This window comes from Solanum dulcamara, chromosome 4, assembly GCF_947179165.1.
Source record: "Solanum dulcamara chromosome 4, daSolDulc1.2, whole genome shotgun sequence".
NCBI classification, from domain to species: Eukaryota; Viridiplantae; Streptophyta; class Magnoliopsida; order Solanales; family Solanaceae; genus Solanum; species Solanum dulcamara.
In genome coordinates this window covers 9,358,717-9,371,914 of record NC_077240.1, presented here as the reverse complement: position 1 = coordinate 9,371,914, position 13,198 = coordinate 9,358,717, and the positions used below count along the sequence as shown (strand labels likewise).

Sequence of the window (13,198 nt, the reverse complement as noted above, 5' to 3'; positions counted from 1 at the left end):
AGGGGAATTCAAAGTTCTTAATTTAACATTTTGACAATAATTTTTCCAACGGCTAGTAATTGCTGATCAGCTATACGGCGGTATTCACCACCCGTCACGGAGGTGGCCATGATTTTAATCGTTACCTTAACCGCAAGGAAGAGGCTGCTGAAGGCAGCTTGTGACTGGAGTCGTACTTCTAACTATACAAAAATTATCTGAAGGCAGCTTGTGACTGGAGTCGTACTTTTAACTATACAAAAATTATCTTGTAGTATTACCTACATTTCATTTTTCGCAAATCAAGTAAAATTAGGGTTTTAAAGTGTATTAGTCACATGTTTGTCTTAGACTACAGTTGCTATATTTGTAGGGGAAAGAAATCAGAGACAAGTCAAAATTCATCCAACTTTTACGGGTGAGTCCATTGAATTATCAAGCCAACAAAAAATGAGACAAATGCACACATATAACACATTGCATTGCGTGTTGTAGCAGAAATAAAAATATGAGACTCCAAATTATTATTCTTGTGTCTTAATCAGTCAAATCATTTCAATAATCTTAGGAACAGGGAAAAAAAATTAGAAAAAAAGGTGCACTAACCATTGATGACTTTAAAAATTAAACATTTTCTAGATATCATAACTAGATTAACAACAACTTTGATTCGCGTTCTGAGAATTTAAATTTAAAAAAAAAAATTAAAAAAAAATAGCTTACAATGAAAGATTGAGGTCCAAGTCCAACATATTACATTTTTTTTCTTCTTCATTAGAATCTTGTTTTGTTCCTAATTTTTTTCCTCTTTCATCTTCTTCTTCTTCTTCTTCTTTTTGACGTTGTTGTTTGTTGGTGTTAGAATTGGAAGGACCTGCAGTTGCAGAAGCATCAATTTCCATGAAATCTCGTTGATGAATCGATGGATTCAAAATTCCAAGAACTGAATCTCTGTTATTATTATTATTTTCTTCCAAAATCTTTGATGATCTCTCTACAATTAAATTTCTTCCTAACAAACGGTCACGTATATCTTTAGTGCTTCTTATAAGTGCAAAAAACTTGTCGACTTTCTCATCTTCATCTTCTTCTTGTTCTTTTTCTAATCTCTCAGTTTCCAAATTCTTCCTCTTCCTTCTCTCTCTATCCATAATCTCTTGATGTGGAAAATAAGAGAAATAATGAGAGATAGGGGGGGCCAAGGCAATAAATATGGAGGATAACCTTGTTCCCCTTACTTATTTTTTTTGAAAAAGACTACTCCATCCCCAACTACCTCGCAACCCCACCCCCTCGAATCCTTTCCCAAAATGGGCACAAAAGAACCACCCAAAAACAAAGGTGAAAGAATAGAAAGAAAATCAACTGACCCGGAGTCTCAATTTTCATTAAGAATTTAAAATATAAAAAAATAAATATACAAAAAAAGTAAAATAGGTCCAATATCTATTATTATTATTATATGTATATATACAACAACATACACAACAGTGATTTTTCTTTTAAGGAAGTTTGAATGAATCGCTCGACTCTTTCTAACCCAGTTCGTGACCGTATGCTTAGGTATTCATTTGGCTTTGCTATTAGCGCGTGTAACATGTAAGTTTGTGATATGTGTTACTTGTATAAAATATATATATAAAATTATGTGCACCTCTTGATCGTAAACTTACCAAATCTAAAGTTTTATTAATCCTTCTTTTTGACGGGCCCTTATTAGACTCTCTTATTGAATACAATAACTTATTTTTCATGTTTTTTTCGAGATATTATATGATATTCTATAGAAAGATAGATCGATTTTATGGCTCATTTATAAATATTCTTTTTGATTATATGATATTTTTTACATGAGTCAGTGGAAAATAACACAAAAATTTGTCAATAAATACAAAAGGTTTTAGCAGTATTATTGTTTAATTTAAATTGTAACTAGAAAATAGAGGAGTACTATTAAATGAAAATACGAGAACTTCTAGAAGCACATGTGTAGTTCATAAATACTTACAAGTAAAATTACCAACGGATGTGAGAGAGTTGCGCATTTGGTTACTATTCTTTACTTATGGTAAAGGATCAAATTCCATTTCCCTATCCCTTTCCCCCCTTTTTTCCCAAAAGGAAAAATGAAAAAAATACAATTGCAACATACATTTAACGTTGAAAATTGTGTGTACTCTTTTAACATAATACCCCTCTCCCCAAAGCTAAAAAAGAGAGAATATAATACTCCATTCATCTCAAATTATTTTTTGTGATTTTTAAAAATAATTATTTTTTATTTTGAAAGTTAAAAATATCTTTTTAATTTTATTTTATCCTTAATAATAATTGTACTTGAAAACTATATACACCTCAATAAAATAAATATTTATTAAAAAAAGATTATATCTTAACAATGAAAATAAAATAATTAAAAAGAACCTCTTAAATAATATTTTTCTCAAGAAACATGCATTAAAAAAATAAAACAAAATAATTTGAGCCGGAGGGACTAAAGAAATGATAGAAGTGGAGACTATTGGTGAACAACTCCTATTTAAATTGACTTCTTGAGATTCATAGTATGAAAAACAATGAACTAACTAAATTGATTTATTTTATTTTGTCATATTTTTTTTTACACGATCCTTAAACGGACAGGAGGGAGTACATACTACATAGTAATATATACCACCCAAATTTCTTGAACGAAGTTGCCCAAAATGACCTTTTGATTGGAGTTGTTGATTTAGCTCATATCCTCATGACAAGCATGGTTAGATATGTAATTGCAATGTGATTTTGAGAAGACAAAAAAAAAAACGACTTAAGGTTGCATCATTTTTGTTTTTTTTGGTAGGTTGCATCATTCTCTACGACAGCCATTATGTCAATGACCGACCAGAATATATGCTACGCCCATACTGTGACATGTGATATGTCACATATTTCAGCCTAATTCTAAATTAAAAACAGTTTTTGCATACACTTTATTCACCTCAAATTCACATTTAATGAGATTTCACTAAGTATTTTATTATTGTAGGACTCTGCACCTACTTGCTGAACACACGAGTCTCCACCAGCTTCATTCTTACAGTAAATAGGACCTTTTTTTATTATTATTCTTTGCTGATTCTCTGCTTTCCCCAAGCCTCATAAGGCCTGGTCGGTCACTTTTCTGAGCGGGATCAACAAGTGTGTGCTGTTGCGTGAAGGGGATGGGTTAAAAGCACTTTCCTGAAGCAATTTGTTCGACTCAAGTATGTCTTGAGTAATGAATCACGTTATGTAATACTCTAATAAGGGTGTGTTTGAAAAATAAATGGATTACTGTTTATTTGTAGTGTTTGGTAAGTAGGTGAAGAAATTATCATCTCAAAAATATTTATATATTATCTAGTAAAATACTATGTAGGCAGGACAGGGTAGGAAGTGGAGGTTTGGGGGTGGGGGGATGGTACTATGTAGGCAGGACAGGGTAGGAAGTGGAGGTTTGGGGGTGGGGGGATGGTCAAAGGGTGGGAATTGGGATGTTGGGTGGGTGAGGAGGAGACGATAAACTTAAAATATTATTTATATAACTTATTTTCCTTTATTTCATTAAAAAAATTATTTTCCTTATTTTTAAGAAGCTTGTTTTTCTAGAAAAAATATTTTTCAAAATATTTTAATCAATCATGAGAAAATTGAAAAATATTTTCTAAAAAATGTCTCCACCCTTCCAAACACACTCTAATAGTGATAACTGATGATTCCAATTTAACACAAACATGGCCACGTTTATGCGATACCGAGTCAAAAAGTTTAATGCTAATTACTAACAAATAGAGAATCAAAGAGCTCAAAAGCAAATCTAGAGCAGATTTAGGAAAAGATTGACGGCATGTGAATGGATTTTGCTTTTGCTTTAAGATATACTCCAAGCAGTAGAGTTACTTTTTATTCTGTTTAGATCTGTGTCTTGATCCTTTTAGCAAGTTTCTGTACAAACCCAATTAGCTAGGTCCCAAATATTTTGAAATGCTTCTCCTGTTGTTGACTGACCTCTTCTTTTCTATTTAGAGAAAGTGGAACAGAACTAACAATAGATAGGCATTTAGTTAGCTTGAAAATGGACTAGCAATAAACATTCCTTGGATGTCTAAAATTCATACGGTAATTCAATTAGGGATGTCCAAAGCATTGCTCTCTATAACTTGCGTTTCTCATCTGACCTTGAATAGATTTTCAAATTTTCGGTTTCCACCTGAGTAGGGTATCTAATTTGGAACCCAACTCATACAGATTCGCTCCGAAAAATCTCATTTAAAAATGTTAAGTGTTTATAGTTAGTTCTAAGGAGCTCCAAATAATAAGTAGAATAATTCAATGTCGCACCACACAAACTTCTCACTATAGTAAAAGCTATCCACCTATACCTACTCCGGGATGCATTACATTCAACCTCAAAGGTGTCATTCAAAGTTGGGAAATTGTCAAAAAGGAGCTGAATTTAAGCTTATCTTGCAACTTCTACAAAAAGCCTTGTCCTATTCTACCCCCAAACTATGAAATAGTGATCAATCCCTTAGTGACATGATTATTTGATTACAACCACCACCAAATTTTATGTCACTATGCCAGCTTGATACATTAGGTCTAAACAACAACAAATATCCACCGTCAAAGGACTGACGATGGGAGGCAATCAACAAAGTAGTTAGTTCACTAATATGTCACTATGCCAGCTTGACATATTAGCCTCATCAAGTAAACAGAATCCAAAACAAACAAAAGCAAGTGGCGCCAACAGCACCAATCCAACTTTCAAATGCTAGTGTCATCAATCTCATTAATCTGACTTTTTCTGTTGTGTGTAACAGGTGTGCAAATTTTTTCACACTGATTCCATCTCAATCAATGACCATGAAAACCAAGTATGGAGAGTGGATTTCTAATATTTTCTTCTCTAGGAATTTCACTGTTTGTATGACGGATAATTGTAAGTAATGGCCTAATAGGAAATTCACTAATCATCCAACCACTTGATCCCATGTTTAGCCCAGAGATTACCGACTTTATCTGGACCCTTGCTACCAAACTCGTAATGTTCAAGTGTCACATTATTATTGTCCAACTCACTTAAAACTGGAGATAAAATGTTCCATGCAGCTTCAACCTCATCGCTTCTCATGAATAGATGGTTGTCTCCATCAATTACATCATGAAGAAGTTGCTCATACGAATCAGTTACATCAACGTTGTACCTAGTACATCAACAAGAGAAAACAATATGAAGGTATGGAAATGGAGATCCTAACATCACACTAAATTCACAAAAATTATTAACATAAGAAAATAGAAAACATTACTTGTCTTTATAAAGCAAGTTCAATTCAGAAGCCTCCAAGTTCATGCCTAATCCTGGAATTTTATTATTGATTCTGACGAGTATGGCCTCATCAGGCACATCACGCAGAATCAGCTCATTAGTGGCAAGATCTTGCATATGCCCTCTGTCTTTATGATAAATGTTTCCAGGAACACGACGAAATTGTATACGAATTTCAACTCTGAAACACATCAGTAAGGATAAATTAGAAAGAAAAGACCTATTTGATGATAATTGAAATCACGCGTCAAATTCTTTGGATTATGAGACAGATATGAATAGTTTGAATGGAACATGTGAAAACTATCATAACAGCAATCTATATACGCATTAAAACTCAAGGAAAATGTAAAAAGGATTCACATCCTTTGTGCTTAGGCAGTAGGATATGATATTTCAAATGGTTGAAGGTGAAATAGAGATACTACAACTAGAGAGCAGTGATCAGACCTGTTCTTTTTGAGCCCCCTGCCAGCCTTAATAAGAAAAGGCACACCGTCCCACCGTGCATTATCAATGTGTAAAACAGCACCAAAATATGTGGGCATTAGGTTTTCCACATCCTTGAAGTTACTTCCAAAATCAACTTCGCAATGCCCAAGAATTACATCAGATGATCCCAATTTTCGAATTGATTTCAAAACCTTAACCTGAGGAGTAAAAATGCTTTATATGACCAATTTCAACAGAAATTATTGAAAACATTTTGTAACAATAGGGAATAGAGGTTACATACTTTCTCATAACGAACATCTTCACCATCAAGGGTGACAGGCGGCTCCATAGCAAGCAAGGCCACTGTCTGGAAGATGTGACTGTGTACAACATCTCCTAAAATCCCATAGCCATTAGGATATCTATTACGTGGAGGGAAAAAGTTAAGAGGGTGAAGATTAGGACCACATACTTGTAACCTACATAAGTTAACTGAAACCTTGGCTACCTTGCTGAGGTCTGCATGCCTAACTCTTCAGAAAAAGTGACCTAAAAATAAATGTTCAATGATAAACTAAGACTTCTTGCATTATTCCCAAGGTGAATTGAGAGTCGGTTATCCTAAGCAAATTACCTGTATGTTGTGTATGTAACTTCGATTCCATAATGGCATAAATACTAGATTAGAGAACCTTAGAACCGCAAGATTTTCGATTGTGTTCCTTCCCAAAAGATGATCTATCCTGGAAAATAGGCAAGTAAAACAGCGATGATTAAACAATTCAGATACAAAGTCTTCTTATATCACACATGTTGCAAAATGCATTTTGAACCTGTATAATTGCTTTTCCTCAAAGTTTGAAAGAAGTGAGGCAGTCAACTGATGAGAAGAAAACGAACCCAGACCAAAGGGTTTTTCAATTATTACACGATTCCAACCCCTCGGGGTTTGGGCCTTTTCACCAAGAGAGGACGCTACGTCGATAACTGCTTCTTGAGGCACAGAAAGGTAAAATATTCTGTTTGCTCCAAACTTTCCCTAAGGTACACGAGCTGTTAATGACAGTAATAGAAATAACATAGAATTGGACATAACAAGCACTTACGCGCACAAAAAAGTACAACAACATACCCAGTATAGTCCCAAAAAGTGGGGTTTGGGAGGGTAGAGTGTGTGTAAATCTTACCCAAACCTAAGGAGTAGTAACAAAAACAACAGATAGTAATAGAATAGTACTACAACAAAATAATACGATAGTCGAGGTACAAGAAACAACAGAACGCACACCGTAGGTCAAAAATCCTCAGCAGCACTTACCTCAACTTCTTCCATGAGAATATTGAGCTTTGACATTCCTTCTCGGTTGTCATACCCTCCATAAAGATAGAATGTCCTTTTGAGAAATGCATCCATTGCTTCTTCACAGTTTTCTCTGCATAAAGTAACTTTATAAAGCTAAACTACATCTTGTTACGCCAATGATTTTATTTTAACATATGAAAATTGAGATGAGTTTCTGTTTAATAATTTGGGATAATTTCATAGACCTCTCCTCAAATTTTGCTTTGTAGCACTAACTTCCCTTGTGATTTACGATATTACGCTTACCTCCTTTACTTTTATTTTTTTGTAACATTTCTTTTAGTACATTTATTATCAATGTAAAAACTTTATAATTTGACCTTATTAAATATATTCTTTTGTTTAATTAGTTCTATAAACTTTTTAAAAAGATCTGCAAATTCAAACCACCATTTCTCCCTCTCTTCGGCATCGTTTTGCTCTGCACTTCATAATTTCTTTTTCAATTTACTTTACATCTATTAGTTTTAAAATTTTCCTTTACTAATACATGAATTTGAAAGTTTAAAACATCAATTTTTTGTTCTTCACCCTTCTTCTTTAAGCCATTTTTCAGAACTACCTATTTTTCGTTTGAATTTGTGGTATAAATGGTGTGCTTCTTTCCTAATTCCGCGGGAATCCTCTTTGCATAAGTTTTTTTCTATTTTTTCATTATTGTATACCTCCTTTTTTCAGTATCATTTCTGAAATTGTTAACAAATATGTTCATTAAAAAATTCCAGCAAACTCAAACAACATAATTTTATGGCGGGGAAAAACCACACCATCTTTAAGGAGCTTCTTAAAGAAGATATTATAAGATCAATTAAACAAAAGCAAATTAGAAAGGACAAATTAGTCAATATTATAAGTGTTTTCATTAAAGAAAAATGAGTTAAAAAAAATTCTTACAAAGATTTCAAAATAAGGGAGATAAGTGTAATATCGTAAACCACAAGGAAGATTAGTGTGATGAAGCGAAACCTGGGGTAGGTCTCCGAGATTATCCCTAATAATTTTTATGTTAATAGATCAACTACAAGAAAATGCCAATTTTCATGATACAACCCATTTATTTCTCTTATCATTCATAACTCCCTCATTAGCTTTCCAGGTGCTCTAGCAAACGTATCTTAAATTTTGAAGTGAAAAAGTCTGAATTGTTTTAGTTAAAAAATCAAAATCTAGAAGAGAATACCTCAAGCTATACGAAATCCGTCGGTGACAAAATCCCCTCCTCCCTCTCTCTCTCTCATGTGCATTCACACTCTCTCCATGCATATGCACATATTTCTAACGTTTCATATGATATAAGCAGATGGATACACATAGTAAACATATAAAACAGAGGTACATATATATATATATATATATATATATATATATGTGCATTTGGAAGTTGAGGAACATACTGGTGATCAATGCGGCAACTTAAAGTTGGTTCTATTACGGCTCTTAGATCTTCTTCAGTTAATTTTTTCCGCGAATACCCAAATATACCAAATTTCTGCAGCCATCAGAAAGCCAGTAAGCCTAGAAGGTTAACCTCATCTGTATATAACTTTCCAGTATTATGGTTCCTATCATTAAAAAGTAGCAAGCAGAAGAAACTAGTAAGATACTTCAAACATTCCAATTCAAATTTTAGCTTGATCTTATTCGACTACCTTGTTAATATTCTTACCAAAAAGTTCCAAATTTTGAGACCCTCAATTGTTCTTGCGTGAATCTACTTCAAATGATTCTAACAGAACAAATTAACAACTATCATATACTTCAACTTAAAGTACAAAATTCATTTGTTTCATAACTTCATGATGTGGTCAGTTCTTCTTCACTTGTGGAAGCCCGGTACATTTCATACTTTTACACTCTACAATTGCACTTGGTGTGGCACATGAGCTGATGAGCTCACTCTTCCGGCATGATGCTTAATCTATTCCTAAGTCCTAACAGTTGCAACTTGCCACCAAATTACTTGCCCAGGTAACAAGTGTTATCACCACTAGCCCAAAAGCTTAAACGCACAATGTAGAAGAAAACTAATCCTCATACATTTTTCCACTAGTTTAGTCCAACAAGAAGCATGGCACCACCCCTCCCCTTCAAAAGTTTTTTTAGATTTTAATCAAGCTACTACGTTTGATCGCAATCATAAAATTATACAAGCTGAGCTCAAGCTATCAAAGATAATTTCAAATAGTTACTTTCTGAAATTTGATCCAAGGATCTATCGGAACAGCCTCTCTACGAGGTAGAGGTAAGGTTATGTACACTCTACCCTCCCAGACTCTACTTGTGAGATCACACTAGGTATATTGTTATTGTTGTTATACCACCAATTAATATGACTTGTGAGGTACAACAATTAGAAAATAATTGAATTAGCGTTGTAGCTATGACAGACGGTCCAACGAAAAATTAAATTTTTCATTAGTAAGAAATATATTATAAAAAGTTAAGATGAAACTGTGTTCCACCAGGATCAGAAATGAATATTGTGGATACTGAATATAATAAAAATTTCAACAGATGCGTAGAAATCAAAAAGGAGCACAATGGTAGTTGATCAATGTACCTACCTCTGGAAGTTGACCACTGTAATACAAAGCAAATAATGCTGGAAAGATTTTCGTTCTGGCTAGTACACCAGTGGCCCCAATAACAGCAATGCTAAGAGAGGCTGAATCATCAGTTGGTGCATCACTACTGAATGATTGAGTCTCAAACAAAGGCAAAGGCAACTTTATCCCGGAAGTGTCAATTTTAACTTCTTCATCAAGTGAAGTAGTGCTTCCCGTTCCGTCCACATTAAAAGATGTACACCTTATGGAAGATCGTGGTCTGTTGACATCATGAGGTTGAACATATGCCACATAATTTATTTGTGTTCTGGATTTCTTCATTGTCTGGCTCTGTAAAAAGAATATATATCAGTCTCCAGAAAATAATTCATCATCATAATGTCATTGGCCAGAAAAGATGCATGTGTATTCCCCAACTAAACCACACTATTATAGAAAGCTGGAAAAGTGAGATAAACCACACTATTATAGAAAGCTGGAACAGTGAGATATCAAAAGCTAAACATAATTCACCAGCTTCTTCTGATCCGGAGATTGAAAGTTATAAAGAAGTATCAGTCAAACTGAAAACATAGACCAAGGTTTAGATTCATCTGGTCAACCAGTTCACCCGACTAAACATATTTAAGAATTCAGGGCATGCTGGAAGAAGAGATACTTTAATTTGGCGCTGTATGCTAATACAGCTCAACATATGTGAGACGCGGATTTATACATCTTTCTAATTTTTGACCATTACCTTTTCAAGTGAACTGCGAACACGCCTTGAAAGGATCCCAGAGATGATTTAGAAGGACGGCAGCACTATAACATGGTTAACATAACTAATTACACAATTATTGGAAACACAATTAGATAGAAATTTTAGCAGATCCAGTTATTGACCTTATGCTTGTAATTTGATGATTGCTTCTTCATTAGTATAAAATGTATATATGAAACTTCCACTCACTGTATTGTGCAGAACATGAAAAATCATATATTTCATGAAAAGGGTCACATTTTATCGGGGCATCTAGAAATGTGTAACTATTTATGACATTATCCTGTACCACTTTAAGAGTTCAAATTTGTTTGATTATTTTAACTATAATCCTAAAATGATATTTTCCCAATCAAACTAAACCTTTCAGTTATGAATTTAACAGGCTTATCAAAAACTCAACAGCAGCCAGTACAAATGTACAATATACAAGTCAATTTGACATTCTAAACTCCACCCAAGGTTAAACTGAGTGACATGATACAGGACGCTGCGGCTAGAAGGATCAAACAAAGCCTAACCCAAGCAAGCTACAACTTATTCTCCCGGATCCAAAAGCTGACTATTTATGTTTTCCTAGAGTCAGCTTGACTGATTTCCAGTCCAAATCTGATATTGATGTCCACTTTCTGAAAATAGCTAGTTAGTCATTTAGCAACTACAACCACATAACCCTTTTTTTAAAAATCATAAGCAATTCTCGTTCAGATTATCTTAAACATTTCATATTATTAAAAATTAGCAATACACTCTAGAAAGGTATAGGAGAATCTTTCATACTAGAAGTGGTAGTTTCCAGCATCCTTCAAGCTGAGAAGTACCCTTCTTTTATTCTAAACTGCCCGAGTAGTATGCTCAGGAAATATGCCTAGTGGACAGCAAGTTTACTGACCCTCTTCTTCCCTTTGGCACAGGTTGAAATAGATATACAATAAAGAGTGGAACTATAGGATCTACAATTCATACTTGCGCAAAAATGAATCACTTTGGAAGCAGAACAAGTAGGTTCCGCTATTCCAGGTTATTATTGAGCATAGACAAATCAAGGTTGATGATAAACTATGCAATATTTCCAAGTTGTTCTTCAACAAATTGGGAATTTTTTTTGTTTCTAATTGAAGGTATAATTTATATGATATCATTGTAAAAGATTCATTTTGCTGACTCTTCAGAAATGTAACTGGAACAAACAAAAGCAGTATACTCATTAGTGTACATTTTTCTACTATTTCCAATCTGTTAAAAATAAACTATATCTTACAAATCACTCATTTATGCCTTTTAAAAAAGAAGAACTAAGATGCACAATTTTGTTAGTTATTGGATGAATAAGTTTACTATGAGCATTCAGAAAATCCTATCTCAGAGGAATGAGTTCTTTCTAAGTCAATTCACCCTGGGAGCATAGAAACTTTATTTTGGTTATTGTGGGTCATGGCAGTCTCAAACACAAGCACCGGCAGAGCTTGTACATGCTAGCCAATGCAACTGGCACCTGAGACCAAGATCTTTAACATTGCATCATTTTGGACAACAGTACATAGGAAACAGTCCAACATGGCTCTTCTACTTTTCTCTCTCCATATCACGTTGAATTAAATTATCTGTCAATCTATAATCCCCCCAGTTGACAACATTATTCCTGGACAATTACAGAGTGTTATTAATCATTGAAAGTAACTTGTAGATAGAAGTACCCATATGAAGTCGAGAGAATTATGATACAGCCCCTATACTCACTTGAAACACGGACAACTCGACTAGCAATTTTTAAAAAGAAAACGAAAGATAAATTATGGATCATAACTTAGACAGACTCGTGTATGGTTACGTTTAAAAGTATACATAAGTCTACTTTGAAGGATTCACAAATTACCAATATAAACATACTCTGTGCATTATTCTCCTGTGTACTTTTTAATCAAAACGGCACAATCACAGTAGAACTTCAATTCGAAACTAGAATAGATGGTTGGTCACTTATTCTCTGCATCGTTTCAATTTTATGGGACGTGATAACTTATTATATCACTGAATTTGTAACATTATTCAGTCTATGAACACCAATTTTCTTCATAAATACTGAAATAACTCAATTTTTTCAACTGAATTTCATGCATAAATTGAAAAATCACGAAAGAGGATACGACAGGAAGAGAACCATACAGTTCAATTTGGATCACCAGAAAAAACATAGGAAAATGGATTCGGAACTGACCGGAAAAGTACGGACAACGACTGTCTGTAATACAGAAAGGTTCCGATAAATTGACCGGAGGATTGAGGTCTCCGATGAAGACGTTGATAGAGATATTGATGAAAGCGACGCCATCACTCTGAATATTCCGATCAACGTTTTCTGTTGTATTTTCTAGTTTATTTATATACTGTATGTCGTTGTTTACTATGTAAGAAACGTTGACGTTTGAGTTTTGGGTTTTGGTAATGTTTTGGGCTTGGGTTCTCACAATTTTAGATTCATTATATTGGGCCCATGGCCCGTATGGAGTACGCTCCAAGAGGGAGAATTCGGAAATTTTCTCATAAGTGATCAGAGCTGCTTTTTTTTTTTCTTTTGGGAAAATCAGTCCACCATTTTATTAATTAGTAAATTCTTTCTCATTTAAAAAGGAAAAGATTAACTGATATTATGACATTACTAGACAACATACTTATTATTATGGGAGAATTTGATTATTTAAATGATAATTTATAGAAACAATCAATTTTAAAAA

The 13,198-nt window shown here is 33.8% G+C and overlaps 2 protein-coding genes across 3 annotated transcripts; both read right to left on the bottom strand.

Annotated features, from left to right (window-relative positions):
- Positions 1–559: 559 nt before the first annotated feature.
- Positions 560–1,241, bottom strand: LOC129884631 (uncharacterized). Its single transcript, XM_055958911.1, has one exon. The coding sequence runs from the start codon at positions 1,128–1,130 to the stop codon at positions 699–701; it is 432 nt and encodes a 143-aa protein (XP_055814886.1). The 5' UTR covers positions 1,131–1,241; the 3' UTR covers positions 560–698.
- A 3,351-nt stretch (positions 1,242–4,592) lies between these two features.
- On the bottom strand, positions 4,593–12,842 carry LOC129886057 (inactive glucose-6-phosphate 1-dehydrogenase 4, chloroplastic). 2 transcript variants are annotated; one of them, XM_055960578.1, is made up of 11 exons: positions 12,682–12,842; positions 9,698–10,030; positions 8,528–8,622; positions 7,089–7,203; positions 6,604–6,809; positions 6,405–6,513; positions 6,279–6,319; positions 6,072–6,192; positions 5,786–5,985; positions 5,316–5,516; positions 4,593–5,210 (listed from the first exon to the last, which is right to left on the bottom strand). In XM_055960578.1, the coding sequence occupies exons 1-11, from the start codon at positions 12,793–12,795 to the stop codon at positions 4,973–4,975; spliced, it is 1,773 nt and encodes a 590-aa protein (XP_055816553.1). In that variant the 5' UTR covers positions 12,796–12,842; the 3' UTR covers positions 4,593–4,972. The 2 variants fall into 2 exon arrangements, with proteins under 2 accessions (XP_055816553.1, XP_055816555.1); XM_055960580.1 differs by lacking the exon at positions 12,682–12,842 and adding an exon at positions 10,440–10,518.
- Between the last annotated feature and the right edge of the window lie 356 nt (positions 12,843–13,198).